The 22,724-nt window shown below is 37.3% G+C and overlaps 1 protein-coding gene across 1 annotated transcript in view; it reads left to right on the top strand.

Annotated features, from left to right (window-relative positions):
• SETD3 (SET domain containing 3) overlaps positions 1–22,724 on the top strand; it is a 54,461-nt gene continuing 31,737 nt past the window's right edge. The window contains exons 1-5 of the mRNA XM_008629743.2: positions 1–105; positions 16,526–16,635; positions 18,232–18,324; positions 21,148–21,296; positions 22,397–22,469. Of these exons, the coding sequence (XP_008627965.2) occupies positions 65–105; positions 16,526–16,635; positions 18,232–18,324; positions 21,148–21,296; positions 22,397–22,469 (466 nt within the window). The 5' untranslated portion in view covers positions 1–64. The remainder of the gene's footprint in view (positions 106–16,525; positions 16,636–18,231; positions 18,325–21,147; positions 21,297–22,396; positions 22,470–22,724) is intronic.

Genomic DNA, 22,724 nt, shown 5'->3' with positions numbered 1-22,724 from the left:
GAAGCATCCAGTCCCTCTGGAGTATGCTGCACCTGATTCTGTCAGTCAGGAGCAAGTAGAATGGATGTTGTCAGACCAATTTGAGAAGCTCTGTGTGCTGATGCGGTGAGTACGCTGATAGAACTGTAAAACTTAGAGTTGCAGAAAATGACTGTTGGGTTTTCGTGTGGTTGTCAGATTCAGATTGTATCTGTTCTCTGCCCTTATTTCCAAAAGTCAGCATTCAAGCAGTTTTTTGTTCCCAGCTGATGCTTGGGAACAGTGAGCTCTGTAAGGGCTCATGAAATAACAATTTTTGCATTTGTCAATGCCCTATTAGAAAATAGAATTCCTGTTTTCAAGACAATGACAGATAATTATGATTTTCTTCTGTCACTGTAGGATACCTGGCTTCTACAACCTGCTTCTCTGACTTACCAAGTCTTTGAGTCCATGCCTGAATATAAAAAACTGGCCTGTTGCAATTTGAGTTTGGGCACTTAGAAAAAAAAAATGAATAGACTAATACGAAAATTGCTTGCTCTGTTCTGTGATGTCTGAGAGTTGGTCTCTAAGTGTTTTGAAGGTATAGTGTAGAGTTTCATATAATGAGATGAACAGCCAAAAACTTTGCAAACTCTAGTAAACAGTGATTGTAGTCTTAAAGGCATGGTTTATGCCTAGTTTGATAGTGGGAAGTTAGTGTAATGATGCTGGTTTTATTTGTTGTACTGTGGTTTTACTGTAGCGCTCCAAGACAGCGAAATTCTGTGCAACTTTGAGGAATATTTTACTGTCTCTAAAGATAAAGTTTTATCTTTCCCAGAAAACTCTTTAACAGCAGATCAGGTTAATAAAAAAAAGCTGGTTTGAGCACATTTTTTCAGAATTCTGTCCTGACAGTGTATGACATGTTGGCCTAAGGCCTAGGACACGAGCGGTCTAGTTTTGGAGAGTACTGCTGCTCCCAGAATGCATTTTTCTCTGGTGGATAGAGATTTAGCAGTATGACCTGCAGCAAGATACCAGGAGCAGCTACAATAGCCACGGTGTTTGTATTCTGTTCTCTCAGGAAGAATTACTTGGTCTGAGTGGAAGTCATCTCTATCTATCTACAAATTTGTCAGACTAGTAGATAATGGTTCTATTTGTGGTAGCAGGAAACTTAGCTACAAGAACTGGGAATCATAGTAACACTAACAGCCAGTCTTGTCTGGAGTCATGCTGCTGCTTTTTCCCTCATTTGACATTATATTCAGTAGGAACAAATTTTCTTTTTGGGCTGATGTATATAAGCTTCATCTTGCAAGTGTTGCAGGTGTGACTTGTTGGTTAATGCAAAGTTCAGTTCGTGGTCCTTTATGGCCGAAGGAGACCTGGCGGTGTTGCTGGTGAGGGACATGGGGCTCTCACTGTGGCAGCAGCACCTGAGGCTGCTGCTTGAACTGGATCCTTGCTGCAGTACAGGAAACCATGCAGGTCTTGGATGAGATGGAAGGTGTTGGGTCTCCAGAGGCCTGGGACTGTTGAAAGTCCAAGCTGCTGGAATCTGTGCAAGTGGATTATTTTTGCTGGCTGTGCAGGAATGAGATAAGCCCAGGAAACTAGGAATGAAGGTACTTAGAAATAAGAACATTGAAATCTCAGTTTGGAGGGATCCGAGGCAAGACAAGCTCAGGCTTCCTAGAGTTTCATAGGGAGACTATAGAAATCTTTGCAGCTCTTTATCTGAACATTTTGAAATACTGCTTCTAGGGTCTGGTCAGCTCTACTTTGTGATTCAGTGCATGGCTGGGGGTCAGAGGGATAGGTTGGTGACACGACTAGGGGTGTGCACCAAATTAGGGCAGGAAAACAGATTCTCAGCAGGCATGTTAACAGTTTATTAGTATACTAGAGACAGTTACCTTGTGAAAACATGCTGGTCAATCTTTCTGCCTTAATACAGAGAGGAGAGCTTTGTTCAGAAAGTTATATGGCCTTCCTAGGTGTTTTGGAACTGGAGTGGGCAATGTGCTTACTCTGTAATGTGTGTGCTAAAATAAACGTTTAAAATATTTCTGCTTTGGTCTGTGTTGTCACCTGCAAGCATACCAAAAAAAAAGTGCTGCCTAACAGTTCTCCCATCATTCTTCTGAATTGTGATGATTAAAATTCTGAGAAGCTGATGACAGTTTCAGTACTTCATGGTCTGCATATATTTTGTTTATTACTTTATCAAACATCTGAAAGCTCAGGGATGAAGCCAAGTTACACTTAATACTGCTGTGTCTTTCTTGTTCCTTAGAGCCCAGTAAATGTGTATGTTAAAAGCTTCTTTATTTCAAACCACTGCAGTGTTTGAGTAAACATGGAGGAGACTGTAAGGTCTCAAGTTGCCAACTATGAACGCCAGATATAAAGGGGCTTGAAAGAATATGCTACTTCATTTTCAAGGTCTAGAATAAAACCATCAGAAAACTGCCAGTTTTTCACCTGAAACTTCTAGACACCTTCTAAAATAATCACCATTTTAACCACTAGGTAGGGAGTGGGCTTAAGGCAAGTGGGTTTGGAAGACTTTCTGACAGTTGTTAAGCCCTCAATTACATCACTTATCAGGCATTCACTGCAGAAATTTTTTTTTCAATGTTCATAGCTCTTAAATGTTGCCAGAGGTTCCTCGCCCAACTGTCAAAATAGTACTCTTTTGGGATTTAGAAATGTGGAGTGCTTGGTCTGCCCCGGGTGGTTTCTGAGGACACTAAAATTGCAGTGAATTGAAGTGTAATCTTAACTGGGCTTGAGGGCTGTGATCCCTGCTGTAAGGGTTTGCCAGCAAAAGAAGCAGTTCTGTAATAAATGTATTGGTAAAATGTTTCTTTTAAGCTATTAAGGAGCATCCCCAGAGTATTTCTTATCAATTGCATTGCTATAAATCTGTGCACTGCTACGATTTATACATTGGCAACCATTGTACAACCTTGCTATATAACAAAGCACTCAACTTTCCTGAAATTTCACATGGGTATATATGGAATGAATGACAGTAATGCTCATTCATTATTTCCATGAATGGCCAGCGATAGACTTTTAGATATATGTTTACAATGAGTTGATGTCACTCTGCACCCAGAGCAGGAAGGCAGGCAGGTGTACCCTCTGTGTGGGTAAAGAACAGCATGTTCTCATGGAGGTGCAGTGCCACTCCAAACTTTTTGCCTCCATACAACTATGATTCTATTTCAATATGTGCTGTCAGGTGTCCTTCAGAAGTGTACAAGGTGCACTGTATAATTTAACAGCAAGCCCATTAACTATTCCCACATCTTGGAAAGGTTAAGAAAAGGTACACAAATACCCCCTGGAATTCTCCAAACTTGTCTTTCCCTTGTTCACACTAGTTTGTTCTGTGGTTCTTGGCTGCAGCCTGGAAGCCCTGGGCATTCAATAAATACTTCTGGACCATGTTTTGTTTGTTGTGGTCTGATAGTGATCCTAAGCTCTCCTGGTCAGGGTGAAGTGCCACCAGTACCACCTCTGACTGCATCTTCAAGGAATTCATCTGCTGCAGAAGCTTAATGGAACAGCTGTGCTTCATACTCTTAGCTAGAAAAAAATGCAGCAATTACTTAAAAACTGCTTAGATTCCCTTCTTTAAGGACAGGGTATTCCAGGAAGCAACATGAAACTGTAGCTGCATTCAGATATTTATAATTTCTAGCACAATTTAATTGTGCACACTGGGTAGTGTCAATTCAGTGTCCAAATATAGACACTTAAGTGGTTTTTTGTTTCCAGCAGTGGTATTGAAACACTCAGCCAATTTAGGTTGGTACAAGACATGAATGTATAATGAAACTTTTTGAGGGCAAGAATTGTGCATGTTGCCACATAGCCTAGAACAAGTCTTAAAGCTTGTAGAAACTTGTTTTCTGCACTGGATATCATCTTTCCTCCCTCCTTTTCATTACCGTGATTTGCAAGAGGTTTTTTGTAATTTTGTGTACATATTGCAAGGACTCTGTGGGTAGTAAGCTCTTTCAGTGAAAGGTATGTGATGTATCTGATGTATGGTTACATCTGCATCACCTGGCTGCTTGGAGGAGTAACTTCAGCATGTGAATTAGTTACATTGGAAGGGCCCAAGGACTGTGGCCATCCCTTTATAGGACGTGCTGCCTAAGCTGAGACTGGAGATGTGGTTTGTCAGTATGATGGCCCTACATAATTATCTAATTGGAAGGCAGCAGTGTAGGAGGCAATAGTAAATCATATTGGAGTTGCTGTATGTGTGGAAAGCAGAGGGTAGGCAAAGGTGTTAAGGCAAAAACTAAGCTGAACTCAGAGGAGAATTTTTCAGTGCATAGCAATAATTGTGGGCCCAATTGCTACTAGGTTGCTTGAGCATTCCACTTAGGTGGAATTATTGTTGCAATTAAACAGTAGTCCTTGGCATTAAGTGTCCTCATCTTTAAATCTCTTCCTTTGAGACAATTCAGTTAATTGGAATATATGTTATTTCCTAGTTATGTGTTACTTACACTATTGACTATAATGCAATTAAAAAAGAACTTTAAGAAGTCTACATAATGATACCCAAGAATTTTTTTTTGCTATTCAGCCAGGCTTTGTTCCTTCTGCTCTAGCTGTTACGTGAAGCAGCTCACAGTAAATATATAGTGATATATATCAATATGCATCCATCTTTTCTGTGCATTCTAGAGAATTTGAAAAAAAAAATGGATGGTACACACGCACTTTTTTTTTTCAGTAACACAAGTGGAGGAATGGGTTAAATTTTTATTATCTTTCCCCTATTTAAAGAGGTGCTGCCTCTTTTTTGGTGGTTAAAATTACTGTGATTCTTGCTGACCAAGACACAGCCATGCGAAATGTACATTTTGGGTTAAAAAACAACTCCCATGGAAATAAATGCTTGGATAGCATAATCCTAAAGTCCTAATTGCATGCAAGGCCTTGCCAAAATCTCAAAGCGTGTTAGCTGTCTTGAACATGGACAGAACTTCTGCTCTTAGCTGTTCACTCTGGAGCAATGTATTGAGTGTTGCAGTGTTCTGTTGCACCTCTGTTAACGTAGTGTTGTTTAATTTTAACTCATGCCTTCATAGTCATCAGCGGTGACTAATTTTTTTTACTTCTGTTACTTAGTCTGACTAAGCAAAATACAGGTGATGGAAGGTCCTAGTTTTTGATCTTGTTAGTCATCACTGATGTTGAGATTTCCATGAAGACACTTGGTAAATGTGCCAGCATGGGCAAGGAGTTGCAGTCTGAAATGATATGCTGAAGTGATTTTGAGCCTTGTTGGCACATTGCAATGGCAAGTAGAACAGGTTGTGTTAAGCCATCACAGGACCTATTTTTGAAATTTGTGGAATATTTAGATCTTTACAAAGCTGCTTAAATACAGCAAAGGTAACACATAATTACTAGTTCTTGTCTTAGCATACAAACGCTTTTACTTAAGCATTGTGTAGTATGTATGTGCACAGGATTACAGGTAAAATCAAAGTAGCTTTTTAACTGTAAGTCTTGTGTAGCTATGACATACTGGCTAATAAATATTTTGGGCCATATTAACATTTCTGTATTTATGGTTTTACCATTTGGGAAGTTTTCTTATGTGAGCATAAGATCTTGACAACAACTAATCTTATTTGTTTTGTAGACTAAACTTTTTCAAAGTTTCTTCTATATGTTGAGGGTGTTTCTTCTGGGATTACACTGTCATAGCAAACAGCTATTCCAGGATGAAACATGTAAGTAGTGTTCTCACAGGCAATCAAAATGTATTTTACATCTGGATTTGTTGAAGCACTTGTCAATCATGTGACTGTCTTGTGCCTTAGTAAACAGCCCAGATGTAGAATTAAGTAAAAAGATGGTCTAGCTGAAAAACAGATGCGTTGCAAGAACTGGATTTTTCTGAATAAGTAAAAAAGCAAAAATGTTATCTGACAATATATATTTTTAATTCACTTAGTTGATGTTAACTGTTTTTAAAGCAATGCCATGCATATACTGTAATTGTACTCAAACCCATCCTGTAGGAAGAGAAAGCATTCATTTGGAGGCATTAAGACTATAGACATACATTTCTAAGGATTTTTTTGCCACTAAGTTCTTTTCATTAGTGAAGACATTTTCTGTATCAGTCTTTATTTTTTTTCCCCATTGGGGGAAAAGTTTATTCCTAATCAGTTATATTTATTTAGATGATTGTACTTTTCATATGGTACTGTGTCTGCTTTAAAGAACAGCAAAGCTTACAACCTCTGGTGTGGTAGATTCCTTGAAGAAAATAGATGCATGTTGGAAGCAAGTATCCCAGAGAGGGGAGACAGAGGTAAATGGTACCTACCTCCTGAAGGGAATAAAATCCATTGGCTAAGTGATTGTGAAAGATGAGAAAAGGTGTGGGAATGAATTAACTGAATCAAAAGACATGAGGCTTTCAAAGACTTTTTCTCAGGAAGACTGTTCTTGTTAAGAAGTGATGGTGACAACTTATTTAATTTGCTTTACTTGAGAGAGGAAATGTTCAGAGTCCTATTGCAAATAGATCATGTGGTTAAATCAGGGCTTTGAAAAGAAAATAAAACTGAGTTTGTGTTTGAAGTAGGTGAAGCTGCCCTGGGTGATTTCACAGGCCTCCTGAAGAAGGGAAGCGTACTACCCTGCAGCTTGGGCCGCAAGAAGCAGCATGAACATATTGGAGAAAATCCCTCTGTCCTGCTTTTCCTGTAGGTCTCTAAGTAGCGTTCTCTTGGTTGCTGTCACTGTTACTTTTCCTCTGGTAAATGACAGGCTGAGGAGAGAAGAGAAATAAAGCCTATGGTAAGGATGAAAACTGTAGGCTTTACAAAGAAACAGAGCAGAGCAACTTCTTACTATTAATCCAGGAGATGGTGGATGCTGTTCAGTGCAGTTCTTTATAGATGGGAAGATACAAGGGAATGGAGTAAGTGTTTTTTAATCAACATGACTGTGGAGGAAGACCTGTGACTTTGGGGGGTCTTGAATCCAGGAAGCAGACACTAGAAAAGGAGAGGGCAATGGTAAGCAGAACCTCATAAGATGGAACTGGAAAAAACCTGCAGTGTGTAACCAATATATGTGTGTTCTAGGATCTCCCTCTTCCTGCAGAACATGCGTATCTGCAGCTGTGGGTTGCTACTGGAGATGGCTTTCTTGACTTGATGTTCAAGTGAAAAGCCTAAACATGGTGGCCTATATTTTATATAGAAGAGAGTATACAGATTAACTAGCAAGAAGGGACTGCATTTGAGGGGTGCAAATTGTTTTGGGAGAGCAGAAGATCCTACGGCACTCCGTGTTAGTTGTGCTGTGCATTGGACTCTTTCTGAGTACAGCGTCTTGCCACAAGGAGCATGTGTATCAAAGCTAGCTCTTCAGGGAAATTGTGTGGGTTATGGCTAAGGGAAACATAAATTCATATTGTATTTTAAGTGGAATGCAATCATAAGTGGAAAAAATATGGGCTTTTCTATTATTAATCTTATTAGTGCTTTCTTTAGGTCATTTTTGTCAACATTGTCATCAGTGTTCCAGAAATACTTCAGATCCTGTTTAAAAAAATAGGCTGCCTTGTTATTATTACTCTATATAATCACAGAAGGTCCAACTTCCAAAAGAGCTTGCAACTTAAACAGAAGAACAGAGACATGCTGGAGAAAGAAAATACACAAAGACAGTGAACTGCAATGACATTTGTGTTTAGAACAGCTTTTGGGACAAGTTTGTAGAAGAAGTGGAAGAAAAAGGAAAAGGCAGTCATAGGAGAAGAGAATGTATAGCAAGAAGAGGAGGGGTGGAGTACATCAAAGGTGAGAGAGCTGGGGGGAAAGGGATTGAATCAGTAACTAATTAGTCATTTATTTAGTGGGTACATTTAGATTAATACCTTAGGAGAGATGAGAATGTTAATGTGGTTTCCAAGTGACATGATGTAGGTGGTTTACACAAGAAAACATAGCATTCATTGTAAATGTATAAGCTGAATTTTTCTTAAAGATCACAGATCTCTTCCTCCACCCACACTGTTCTTACACTTCTTGATTTCATCTATTTGCTATAAAATGTATTTATCTTTTTAGCCACAGTCATAAGATTCAAGTTTAGGAGAAAAAGCGGAACTTGATCAGTGGAAGCAAAAGATCACATTCTGCATAAAACTGGTCATAGCAAGTGTAAAATTGTGTTCTCCTACATACAGATTGGAGAACTCCTGTCAGTTTCCTAGAAGCATTAGGCTTGCTTGTCCTTTAAGACCCTGGCTTCTTAACATATGTTGATATAAGAGATGATACACTTCCCTCTCTGAAGCAGAGGGGAAAAGGACTTAGGCTAGGCAATCAAACTAGAAAAAGAAATTGCAAGCCTCATTTGTGTACATCCCACTCATCTGTCCCCCCTTTTGATGCAGCCAAGGAACATATCCCACGGCCACCTACTATACTCACCTCTCCTTGCTCTTTGCATGGCTTGAGAATTCCCTTGTGTTCTTGTCTGCTCTTGTTTACCCATATGTGTCCTTCTAATACAGATTCTAGATCTGCACCCCTCTGCCATCTGTGCCCATATGTGCCAAGTAGATGCATGGAGTGGTAACTATTATGTAATAATGAGAACATAATATAATTAGCATCTACAAGGATCTGAATTAAAGAAGATACAATGTTAAGATATTGCACTGAAATGTACTGAGTCCTTGAAGCAAAGTTAAACTTGAAGAGGTAACTCTTACTGTGGGAATTCCTAACTTGGTTGGTATTATGAAGGCCTGGCAAATTTTTGGGTAGCTGGTTTAGTACTCTGTAAAGTAAAAGGTAATAGCTGAAGCAAATAAGGCTTGTCAGTTCTCACTGCAGCTCAGTTCATCCTGCTTCACCCATCACCTTATTGGGTGTTTTCATCAGCTTTGATGGAGGGGGAGTATTCTAACAGAACCTGACCTGCTCACTAGAGGAAAAGCTATGTTGAGAATAGTTCACCTTCTTGGCCTGTTGGTTAGTTAGTGACCACGTGTGCTAGTGGTTTTGCCCAACATGCACAGTTATATTGAAATCTGCAAAAGAAGATGCTGCCTGGCTCGTGTGGTCGTGTCGGGAGGGAACAGAAAGCAATGTGGAGTCCTGAAAGAGATGAGGAGGGTGACAGAGCACTGCAGGGGTTTTGAGGCTATTGGGAAAGAAAGCGAGATACTCATCCAGAAGAAATCAGACTCCGTGTAGTCTGCATCATGTAGGATAATTTTTTTAAAACCAGCACAGTTAAAAATTAACATAGTGTTTGCTTAGCGCAGTGATCATTTTCACAGTTTTGTGACAAAGGCTGCAAACTTGTATTTTCACCCAGTCAGAGAGAAGGAGAGGTAGGTGTCTCTACAGTGCTTAAGGATAGATTTTACAATTTTTTTTCCTATCAAACCTGACTGCAGCTCTGTGTAGCACTGCAGTGAACTTCTTGGTTGTCATGTGAATGTGAAAAGCTGGGGGGGTTTGTTAATGATTAAATGGATTTTTTTTTCTGACCTATTATTTGGCAAGATCTATATTTTATCATGCTAGCTTGGCATTGCGTCCATAAGGAAATGTGGTCCTGTGATGAAGTCAAATTCTCTAATACCATAAGTACTTGGTTTCTTAAATAAAATGCTAAAGCAATCATGGGTTTTTTTCTAATAAAACAACAAAAATGCTTTCACTTGTTGGCAGTTCTTTAGTACTTCTGGGGTTTTGTGCAGACTTCTCATGGTTACCTTCTAAAGCTGTGAACATGCTCACTTCTTAAAGATGTAAGTAAAGAGGAGGCATATTTTACAGCTCATTAAAATATTATTTTTGTGTGTGATGTGGAAACCAGTTCAAAGTCTGACCCCACACAACTGCTCTTTGATAGCAGTATTGGAGAGGGGAGATGGATCATTTACACCCCTCACTGCCAGTTTTGGCATGATTCTTTTTGTCAGCCAGCTGATACACTATATTTGGAAATGTGGCTGTGTTCTGTATTACTAAGGTTATTCATCATTGCTGTCAGTGTACTCGCTCTTTGGAGAATGCTTTCAGGAATTTTCAACAGCGTTCATATGAAAGAAAACATGGCATAGTACTTAAAAGCTATTCACCACAATACAGCCAGAAAACCAAACACAAAAAAAACCACCTGAATCACTTTTCCACTGAAATATGTGCTGCTTCTTCAGATGTTCATAAAGTTTGTGGTTCATCTGAAGGATTTTTTGTTTCTCTCCACTTAGTGCAGCTATATTTTTTATACATATATATATATACACACACACATATATATATATTTTTATATGTATTTATTGCTGGTTCTGTTGTCATGCAGGTACTGGAAAACACCTATTTTTTTCATTGCTATGTCAAAAAGAGGGTTCATACTTTATTTCTTTCTGAACAATAGTTTTAGTCACTTGCAAAAAAAAGATACTTTTTATCTGAAATTTTATTTCAAATGGAAAATATACTGGGTTTTTTTCCTGATGTTACAAATATTTCTTGGAATTCTGGGATTTTTTTTTGAATTGAAATTTAACTCTAAAATCTATTTCATGAACTGAATTACAAAAGGTAGTTTCACAAAGGAAACACTTCCTCCATATTGGGTCTCCTGCTATCGTTACAATTCATCATTTGCTGGTTAAATACAGCAGAGCACTGCTCAACTAAACTCTCTCTTTTTCCAAATGTGAAATTGGATTAAGTTTTCTGTTAGATTTCAAAAGTTTTGAAAAACTTTTCATAAGCTATTTTTATATTATATATTTTATGAAATATAGTGTGTGATTTTTTTAATGGTACAAAGACTTCACTGTGCTGCTATTTGGAATACATTTTCTAGACAGCTATGTATAGCAGCAAATCCTTTCAAATTATGACTTACTAAACAATACAGCTGTCAGATGCATTAGGTTTTAAATAGTTATATATGTTTCATGTAACTGAGCAGTGAATGAAGCTAAGTATGTAGGAAGTAGAAACATGGTTTTTTGATTAGGAATTGGATCAAAAAAGTACAGTTTTGATCAAGGTAGATGATTCCTTAAAAGGAAATACTTCCTTAACCAGATATCTCAAGATATCAGTCTGACGGTTTTGCTTTTTTTGTGAGTGAGAGAGACTTGCTGATTTAATCATGCATGCAGAATATTTTCTCTGTAGAAATTGTGATGACTAAGAAGCAATAGTTAGACAGGATGCATGTATCAAAGGAGAGAGCAGAGATACTTAGCTTATTTCATATTCATATGCTGGTAGCAGTGTACTGAAAAAATGCATTTCTGATTATGGTGCCATCAATCTTAGAGTTGTGTTCAATGAACTTGGTTTTTTTCTATGGTATGTTTGCTGTGCGTTATTTGAACATTAGTAGTAGCTGAGACAGATCTTGTATTAGCCTTGAATTTCTTACTTGTGTAGGCCAGATTTCAGCTAGATTTTTGGGTTTGGCCTCTGAAACAATATTCATCCAAGATAGTAATACAAATACAAAGCATTGTTCAAATTTTCCTTTTCATTGTATTTGGGAAGCTGAAGTTCACATCCTCTGAAATCAGCTTTATCTTTAGACATAATTCTTGGCAATACTTTCATTGGAAAAATGGATTCTTGCTACTAACATGTTTCATAGAAGGAAAAATTCAAAAATTAGTGCTGACTGTGTACCATATTTGAACACCTTCATGTATTGCTGTATTGTTCTGAATCCATGGTGGCACTTTTCATGTCTCCATGTATAATATGTGCACAGGTTTTTTTTTTTGGTTTTTTTTCTCATAAATTTACTGATGGATGTTTATATTTCAAGCAGATTCTTCCTCTCAATACAACTTACGAAAAAAGTAATGGAAAGAAAAAAGCCTGCAGTATATTAGCAGTTGTTTATACAGAGCATCTGCTAAGATTGTTTTTCCCTAATTTATTGATTGATTAGCTTGCTTCATTCTTGGAAATGAGAAACCAAAATCCTTCAAAATATTTTCATTTGTTCAACCTACATATCTTAATACTTATGAGCATCTTGCTATAAACTATAGGTTATAATTTATAACTTTTATCATGAAATACATACTGTGTGAGTGCTTTTTCTGATGATTCTAAAGATGCAAGGAATTGTGCTTAGAGGGAATGTAGAAAACATTTGTATGAATCAACACAGAACTGTGTTGTTCTTGCTCTTAAGATTTTGGACTCCATCTCCAAACCTGCTGTTAGATCCATTACTGACCCATCTGACTTGATTTTTCTTAAGAGCAGAAGAGTCTAAAATAAATGTACCAGGATGGCTGTGGGGGAGGGAAACACTCAAGTGAATAGGTGATGTGCAGATAAAGTCTTTGTGAAGGATATGTACCATGAGAAAACTACTGAGGGGTAAAGAAAAGCACAAACCAGAAGGAAAGACTGTATAATGGGAAGACCATGAAAATAAACTCTTAAGTTCCTTTTTTGTTGGTATTGTTATTTTTTATCTTTGTCTCACACTGCATTATGGCAGGTTGACCTTTTATATTGATCCTGTTTCCAATTTGTATTATTATAAATTCAGCATGGATTTCATAATGAGCATTACTGCCTCCTTCATCTGAGCTGAAAAATATTAAGAAATCTCATATCGAATGTAACTGTTTGTGGTAGAACAACACCTTTCAAGAGGATGTCCAGTGTTCATTCACAAACATCGGGAGATGTGATCAGACAGTGATTCTCACATTGAATCTGTGGGATTTCTCCTTACCAGCTGCATGTGTGGGCTTTTCATGGTAGAAATTGTATTGGGAAAGTAAATTTTGCAACTCGAGGGGAACTCATAAAATTAAGCAGCACAGGTGGGTTGTTTGAGCCTCTGACATCTATCTGTCAGAGACTGCTAAAATCAGGGGCTGTGGATATGCCCCAGGACTTCCCAGTTTCTGGATACTCAGAGCTAGTCTTGTTCTTGTGCTGTGTTTAATGTCAGAAGATGAAAGACTCAGTTTCTTTGCCTTCCCTTTGGAAAAAACCTTATAGTTTTGCCTTACCTTTTTTCCCCTGTTTTATAAGGTATTGTTTTTCAGTCAATTTTGAGCTCCTTTAATTTTGAGTTAATAAGTTAGCTATGTTAACTTAGCTTGCTTCCTGATCGTTCAAAGTTACTATTTAAAATAAACCTTGGGTTTGGTAGTTTCTTGTTCTCTCTAATCTTAACGGAAAAGGAAAGCAGCCAGATTATGTACCTTTCCGACTAGAATTTTCAGCAGCAATACAGCATTGTGGTATTAATATCAGTTGCCAAAAACTTTTTGGTAGCATTTGAGAGGAAACATTTAATTTTGGGCCAGCTAGCTACACTGGCCAAGGATAAAATGGTTCCTTTTATATATACAGAATCCTCAGAACATTTTTTGTTTGAACATTTTATGGATTTTATTGTGCAATGTGCTGTAACTTAAAGCTGCTATGGCTGTGGTGATCTTGATGACTTAGGCAGATGTTTGAAATCTTTCAGATGTCCAAAGCTGTGGACATGACTGTCCCACTCCCATCTCACTGCAAAGTAACTGGACATAGAATCTTCTATGCTGTACAGGAAGATATTATTTACTGTATAGACTACGTATAGATATGGAAACTTCAGTTGCAATAACATGTGAAATTGTAGGAAAAAAAGTAGATCTGGAGATTGAGAGGCTCCATTTTCTGCTTTAGCTTCAAAGTTAAATCAGGTTGCTTAGGGCCTTGCCAAGTCAAGTTTTTTAATTCTCCAAGGTTGCTTGGAGATGCTGTTAAATCTTCATCCTATTCAGTGCTCAACCATCCTCATGGTGAGGAGTTTCCTTATGTCTATGGGGAATTTCCTTTGAGGCATTGTGTGTCTGTTCTCTGTTGAGTTTTTGCTGTGTTTTCCAAGAAGAATCTGCCTCCACCTGTTGTATAATTCCCTGTCACATAGGTGAGGGCAGTAGTGGACTCCTTTTCATCTCCAGACTGAACAAATGATGTCTTTCATCTCACATGTTAGCCTTTTTAGTGGCCTTCCTCTGGATGTGCTCCAGTTAGCCAGTACCTCCTGTGCTGTGTGGCCCAAAGCTGCAGTACTGGAAATGTGGCCTCACCAGTGCAAGCAGAGGGGAATAATTGCTTCCCTTGACCTGCTGTTTATGCTCTTGCTTATGTAGCTCAAACTGCAGTTAGTTTTCACTGGTTTAGGGGTGCACTGCTGGCTTTTGTTGAACTTGCTGTCTCCTAGAGTCTCCAAATCCTGTTCTGCAGAGCTGCTGCTGGTCCAGTCTGCATGATGCTGTATATGATCTTTTCCTTCCTAAATGCAAGATACTTTACCTTTGTCTTTGTATAACTTAACAAGGTCACTTCTGGCTTCTTCTTCCAGTTGGTTGAGATCCTTCTGAATGCTGGTCCTGCCCTCCAGCATGTTGACTGCTTTTCCCATTTTATATCATCTGTAAATGTGCTGAGGATCCTTTCTGTCCTAGCATCCAAATCTGGTGGTGTTGGCCAGTATCGACTACTGAGAAATACTGTACCTAATCAGTTAGCATTAAGGATTGTGGACCAGAACTCTTTGAACTTCATGATTCAAGGATTTTTTTTGCCTGCCTGTTCAGTCCATGTCTCCTCAGTTTGACAACTGGGGTGCTATGGAAGATAGTGTTAAAAACCTTGCATAAGTCAAAGCACTGGCCCATGAAGCCACTTACCCTTCTGCTTAAGGCAGTGCATGGTTTGCCTTTAGAAGTCTGTTTTCTGATCCCAATCACATTTATGTCTGTCATGCATGGAAATAACTTCCTTTTAGAACTCTACGTTTTGTACAGGAAATGAGGTGAGACTCACTACTTCCTAGTTCCCTGCATCCGTTATTCTCTCCTGCTTCCACCTTGCCTTTCAGTTGGATTTTGTTTGATTTTAAGTTACTGGTTTCTTGTCATCAGCAATTGCCATGGCTCTTCAAAGATGGTAGCCAGCAGCCTTCCAGAGACATCAGCTAGCTTTTTCAGTACTTTGGATGTTTTCCATCTGGTCCTATGTACTTGTGTAGGTCCAACTTACCTAGATAGTCTTTTGACTTGATAGCTCCTCTCCCTCAAACTTTGCTGCTAGATGCAGAAACAAGGTAAACCTGGTAGTAGCCCTTGCCAGTAAAGCCCGTGCCCAAAGTGTTGGGAACCTCAACTTTTTCTGTACCTTTCATCACTAGGCTGCTTCCTGATTTAGCTGCTGAATTCCACTTTCCCCAGTATGTCTTCCACTCATGTTAAAAGCTTTTCTTCTTGCCCTTCACATCCATCTTCAATATCAGCTCCAAACAAGCTTTGGCCTCCCTCCTTCAGTCTCTGCTTGCCCAAGACAGTGCATCTATATTCTCCTGCAGATGCCTGTCCCCACTTCCACTTTACATATGTTTCTGTTTCATTTGAGCTCTGTCAGTGAGAAGTCCTGTGTACAGTCAGCTGGCCTCCTGCTGTGCCTTCTGTTTTTCTTTCATGTTGGGAAGGCTTGTTTTGTGCTCAGAGAAGAGAGTTCAGGAAGATGACTGGCTGTCATGGACCCCTTTGTAGCTTCCAGGTCATTCTGCTTACCATTCCCTGATCAAGCCCCAGCTCTGTCTATTGTAGTGAGTCCAGAGTCTTTAGTCTGCTTTTTCCATTCCTTTCTTTTTTCAAGACTTACACTATGATTTCACAATTACTGCATCCAAGGCAGTTGGCTGTCTCATGCATGAGCAGTTCTTCCTTATTCATGAGTACCGTATCCTGCACAGCCGCTCCCCTAGAAGCCTGTTCAGTGCCAGCATCAGAAATTGCTCCCAGTGCATGTGAGAAATTCTCTGGATATTTCACACCTTACTACACTGCTCTTCCAGGGGGCGTTGTGTGATTTAAGTCCTCCATGAGAACAAGGGGCACTGAATATTGGAATACCAGCCTAAGATGATGTTCCATTTACTTTGGGAACTGAAAATAAATTTTCTTTAACTAGTTGTCTTGAATCACAAGAAGCTGCAGCAAAGATATACAGATGGTATTTTGATTTTATTTTGAAATGGAATACTTAATTTTCAATTCATTTTGAATTACTATGTAACATGCAGTCAAAATACTAATTCAGCTGCTGTTGGCCATGCAGCTGATGAGATAAAATAACCTGGTTTTCTATAGCATGAATACTTTAGAATCCATAATATTTGTTCACAACTAATGAATTTGCACGTGATTCGAATCATTTTTCTTTTTGTCTTTAAGATTTCTAGTTTCTAATTACCCTGAAGTAATTAATGTGCAACTATGTGAAATACTGCTTCTATGCTACTATGTGAAATGCTGTATGGCTCTTATGTTCAGGCTATGTAAATAATACTTGCATGTATATATGTCCAATAAATAATTTCTCATACTTTTCTTTTTGACGTGACTACTAAAAGAAGATCTTGCTCATTCATGCCTATCATATTTTGTTTCATAGTAATTGGTGACAGTGTGCTTCTTACTCTGTTTTAGTTGGAAGATGGGGAAGAAGAGCCGAGTAAAAACTCAGAAGTCAGGTACAGGCGCCACAGCGACAGTATCTCCAAAGGAAATGTTTAATCTAATTAGTGAATTATTGCAAAGTAAGTTTCGTTTTTTGACTGTCTGGGAAAAGGGGTGGTGTGCAAACCACTCAAACATATTTTGCTGAAGCCAGTGAGTTACATTTTTTCTGTTAAGTGGCCAAGCTTGCTATTTCAGAGTGCTCAAGATAGATACTCTGAGATACATACTAAACTACCTCTGTTAATATATGCCATCACTGGCTTATTTAAATGTGTATTTATTGGCCAGACCACATTTGTGGCAGCATTTGGCTTTTCATCTGAATACAAGCATAAATGCTGGGTGAGATTAGACTTTTAAACAACTAGATAACTTGACACTGAAGCTTTGTCAAAAATGTTTTTCTTGTAAACTTGAAGAATTACACTGTTTCCATTTATCACTTGAACAGTACTTTGAACTGATACCAGAGTAGAGGAATTAAACAACTCAGTTCAACTTCACAGATATTTTTGTTGCTTAGATAAGTTTTTTATTGTTTTTGCTGTTTGGAAACTTTTCGTAGTGCTTAGATCTTGTGTATAGACCAGAGATTGCTTCACTTGTTGAGGAACTTGGAACTCATCCATTATTTCTAGTAAATATGAAAAGCAGAGCATAATTTCATACAATGATGCTAAAATACTATTGACGCTTTCTACTGTCATTAGTAACTCTGCTGTGATATAGTTATTTTTAAAACACAAGTCCAGATTTTCATATTCTGGACACATCTAAATGTTGGCTTAGAAAAATCAAAATTTTTCTTAGCATTGCTCATGAAGAGGAGACAAGGAGTTGGCTAAGCAGTTTGATGCTTATGCTACAATTGGCCTCTGCTTTGCTACCAGAAATAAAATGTAGATCTAATTTGCTAAGCAAAGACAAGTATCAGCTGTTCTTTTTGTCAAGCTTCCATATTTTATTCAATGCTAAGATTTTTCAAATCAGTTGAGCAAGGTAATCTTCAGCTGTCCACTTGGATTTACATGGCTTAGATCAAGAAATCCACACACTGACATTTAGAATATTGGCAGAGACACTGTGGATGTAATCTAAAGCTAAAGCATGTCTTTGTGTTCCTTTGCTTGTCCCTCCACTACTCATGCATTTATGAAAACAGTATTGACTAGGCAGGTCAAATGTATGTACCAGCAAATTTCTCAATTAATTAAGGTATGCTCTGTACTATTATCTGCTTTCATTACAGCAAGAATAGCAAGCAGACTAATGTAAACAGAGTGCTTTGCTTGAGTTATTGAAAACAGACACTTTTTTTGTTGTTTGTCTTATCTGAGATACTGTTTACTTAATGGCCTTGCTGTTTACCTTTTTTTCTTCCAAGCTTTTTAGACATCTGCTATTTCTTATATCTGAAAGAATATTAAAAATAAAATAAGTTATATGATGAAGATTTCAAAAGTCTAAATTAATTACCTGTCATATCATGGGATGTTTATAATAGTGGAGATTGTTTTGTTTGCCATGTAAACATATTCGAAGGACAAGTAGTATTGGGGTTCAGTTAAGTTACTGTGAAGCCATAATTCTGGGGTTAAAATATATATATATATATGTGTGTGTGTGCATATGTATATTATATACTTTATTAAAGAAAACATTTTTATTTCCAGAATGCAGCAGTCCTCCCCCAGGTCCTGGTAAGGAATGGGAAGAATATGTACAGATCCGTTCGCTTGTGGAGAAAATTCGCAAAAAGCAAAAAGGTAAATGTGAAATGCTTGCAAGTGTTTCTGAAATGTTCAGGTGGGCTTCACCACTGGCATTAACCATTTTAATACTCAGAATTCTGAATGATTATCACAGACAGATCCTGTGAGAATTCTGTCTGATAAGTAGAAAAAGGAGCTTGAAATTGTCTTCTCATCACAATCTCAAGGACTAGAAGTAAAAATCCTTAGAGAATAATAGGCTGCCTTGGTTCCTGATTGCATGGTCTGCTGCTCTGCCTCTATAAATCTGGACATTCTGAGTTTAAATTTGTAACTGTTTCACATCAAGACTTTACTGGATGTTGAAACGGTTTCAGCAATACAACATCAGGACATCAAGTGATGACGAAAATATATAAATGCACAAAATAAATACATCAGCTAATGAGTCTATATGCTCTAAATGAAGCACATAATCAAGATAAAGAAATGCTTATTATATAACAGTTAATGAGGAATTTTATTGCCAATTTTCCAAAGTTCAAGGTATGTTTATTTTTCATACTAGACCAGTTTTCCTCTATTATGGTCTGTAACATCTTGCTGTTGATGACACTTTTTTAATATTAATTTTGTTTATATTTGGAGGCATGCTCTAAAAAATGCTTTTCATATAATTTTAATAAAATTAACCTCTTTTATGACTGATGTGTTTTAATGACTGAGAAATAACTTTTTAACTTTGCAATGAGTAGATTTGGGCTGGACATACCTGAAAAAGTCTTAAACAATTTTTTCTTCTCTGGTATTTTTATACCAAGAAAGCCAGACTACATAAAAATGGAGCTTGACTAGTTCATGGCATTACTTGATAAAGCAAATACTTAAGAGGCTTGAAATTTCCCTTTCACACCTGTTTTTAATATCTTTTGACTGATTCATAAAAATATTACTTCATGAAAGGACTTAACAAACCTCTGAACATCAGTTTTTTGGCTGAGGGTATAGGGAAGAATAAATGCTGCTGTTTGGGTGACTTCATTCTGTAGTGATGTAGACATGAACTTGGTTCATTTTTTAACTGTGCCATGACTTCTGTAAACTTATTGTACATGTCCAGGTTTTTATGATGCAATATATGTGTTAAGGTAAGTCATAATTCAGGTTGATAAGAGCAGAGTTAGCACTGGGGTTGGCCTCTTCACTGTATCTTTCTTCTGCACCAGAAAGGTCAAACGGTCCACGGGGAAGATGCCGCTGGCAGAGATGGTAGAATTAGTGTGACAGTATTATGTTAATAGAGCATATTGTTTTTCTTTGGAAGATACAAAACCTACTAACCACACTCCTATTGATATACAATTGTCTTTTAATGTAACATTTTTGTGTACATAGTGGGAATAGTATGGCATATTTCAAGATTATTTTTAATGGAACATAGTAGTTAATACTACACAGTTTGCTAACTTAATAAAGGCTTTAGACAGTTAGCAGAGGAAGTTCCTGTTGGGAGCTCTGAGATGTATAAATTAATATATATTGCCAAAAGTGTTACAGTTTGTGCTTTTCTTGACTAGAACACTGGGTTGCAGAATGTGAACTAGAATGGTCTTCAGTATAGAAAACTCTTAATTTGATAACTGAATATTTTTAATTTCTAAAATTGTCCTCATTTGACTCATTAGCAAAATCTTAAAGCTAATTTTAAATATAGATTTCATCAGTACAGCTATATTTTGTTCCATATAGAAACAATTTATTCACCAATGGTGCTTATCATTTAAAGGAGCTGGTCTTCTCTTTAATTTGGAAAAGTTTGGGAAGTATTGGACCACAATGTATATGAGGAACAGAAGTAGAATTTCAGAGATGCTTACTTGTCCCAAGTACAAGCTGGATGTTAAAAGCTTCCAGTAGCCTTATAGAGTAGAAAAAGTTGGAAATCAAAAGGGCAAAGTCGTGGACAGTATAAACACCTACCAAGTTCTGTAGAAACTATGCAACTAGTCTTAATAGGTTTGTGAGGTCATTATATTCCAAAAAATACTTTGTAAATACTTAATAAATTTTTATACTGCATCATCAAAAATGATAGTTCTAAATGATACTTGCACTTTTAAGTTAACTATGGATTTGATTGGTTCTGGGTCTTGAAATGCAAAATTTGGAGGCAGGAGTGGGATATTTCAAATAAACTAATGCTACTTCCCTAAAATCATTTTAATCTCAAAAGATATTTTATTCCCTCTGCTTAACCAAATGAGGCTTGTGATTTCACTGGTGGACAACATGCTGTTGGAGAAGCAAAGTGTAAACATTTGGATGAGCTCTGTGATGTCAGGAGGATGATCCTTAGATATTTCAGATCTATCCTTAGATATTTTATTAGATCCGTATGCTACAGGAAAAGGCTAACTGCCTTGTATGTGAAAGAAGGAGCTTGAGATCTGCTTGTCATCAGTTGCAGTGCTGAATTAATGAAATTACAGCTTGCCTCTCAAATTCTTCCTTGTCTGTATCAACATGTTGTAGTGACTGCATTTATCACTGATACTAAGATTGGTAATATTTTGGCTTTTATTAAAAGGGGAAGGAGAGGAGAGTTTCATATTTCATTACTGCTCAGTTTGGGCAGTTGCATTTTTAAGATGACTGGTGAGCCACTTTGGCACAATATTGAATTTGGTGAAAATTGGGTTATGACATTTGTATAGTATTGAGTAACACTTAACAGAGACCAGTTCTGACTCAGCTACTTCAAAGTAGCACTGCTGTGAGGTAGTCGATAGCTTTTTACATGGGCTTTTATATTGAACTCCTTTGTCTTTCTGGATCCTCTTATTTCTGCATTTGTTTTTCAATAAATTGTATATATAGGTTTGTCTGTTGTCTTTGATGGAAAAAGAGATGACTATTTCCCTGAATTGATAAAGTGGGCAACTGAAAATGGAGCATCCACAGAGGGTTTTGAAATAGCTAACTTTGAAGAGGAGGGATTTGGTTTGAAAGCAACAAGAGAGATAAAGGTGAGCATATGAACATGTGACTTAGATTAGAAAATCATGTTTGGAATGTATCTACAGAGCTCTGACATGCTCACCCTTTTCCCCTTTTTAACTGCTTATGCTGTTCTGAAACATTATCAACTTTGTGTACTTGAGAATAACATTATTGATAAAATTGAGTATTATTTCTGATGACTACTGATAGTACTGTGAATTTTTAATCAGTCTTTTTTCCTCTGTGTTGCCTATACTCTTTACCTAATTACTAGAGTACTCTACCCCACTGATATATCCCTTTCTTCCATGTATTCTAACTATTTAGTTTCTTCTCTTCTTTCATGTCCCATTTAAAGAACTGGGTTTTCTGCCTCAAAAAGAGGTATTTGCAATACCTATTTAGTCTCTTCTCCTCTTCATTCATGTCCCTTCTTTTAAAGAATTGGTCTTTTTGTCTCAGATAGAGGTATTTGCAATACCTATTTTTCAGTGAAAATGAAAAACTCCCCAAACTATGATAATTGTAAAGGATTTTTTTTTTAATCATCAGATAAGGAGTATAGACACACACAGTTAGCTAACTGTTAAAAGGTAAGCATTTGTGTCTTCCCATTCCCATTTTGTAGGTGGGAAAAGCATTGAAGACCAATCAGCTGTTGTAGAAAAACTATTGGAAAATGAGTGTAGTTTAATCATTTTAGAGCTTCATTAGCACACAGTTAATGCATTGATAGAAATCCTGAACAGTTCTTCTAGAATAAAACCAGCCAATATTAAAAAACTCTACTGTGAGAAAATACACGATCATGTAATTATTAGCAATATAATGTATCTGGTAGCTTTAAAGTTGTGTTGTACATATTAGCAGCTCCAAAATGGAAGGGCTTTATTTTGTGTCTGTCTGTGTTTAAAGCCTTGTGTAATGGAAATTGGAACATTTGGTTACCACAATATGAAACACAGGTTGTTTGTTGAACTTACAGTGGAAGAGAAGGAAGAATTTTGATTCAGAATGATTTTGATTTTAAAAAAAAAAGTAAACCACTTGTAATTTAAAGTTGGTGTGTATTTGAGACACTTGGCAGATCATATAATTGATCTGTGCATTTCTTTCTTTTCTATAGGCTGAAGAATTGTTTCTGTGGGTTCCTAGAAAACTGTTGATGACGGTTGAGTCAGCTAAAAATTCAGTCTTAGGTAAGAGCTTAAGGAAGTTCTTAAGCAAGAAATGAATATTTATGGAATCATTCAGTAGGAGATTTTCTTTTTTTAGTTGATCTTCTTTATTACAGGGCTTGCTTATCGTGCCAGCCGTCAGGTTTGGAATACTTAGAAACTTGAAGTGTCAGTGGAAAGAATTTAATTTCCCTGTTAGTTTCTGGCTGAGTGCACTGGATATCTTCCACAAGTGTGTGTTATTTTGAACACATATCATGTAGCTTGTATAATGCT

This window comes from Corvus brachyrhynchos, unplaced genomic scaffold (assembly GCF_000691975.1).
Source record: "Corvus brachyrhynchos isolate BGI_N302 unplaced genomic scaffold, ASM69197v1 scaffold1, whole genome shotgun sequence".
Classification (NCBI taxonomy): domain Eukaryota; kingdom Metazoa; phylum Chordata; class Aves; order Passeriformes; family Corvidae; genus Corvus; species Corvus brachyrhynchos.
This window is presented reverse-complemented; position numbering and strand designations above follow the sequence as displayed.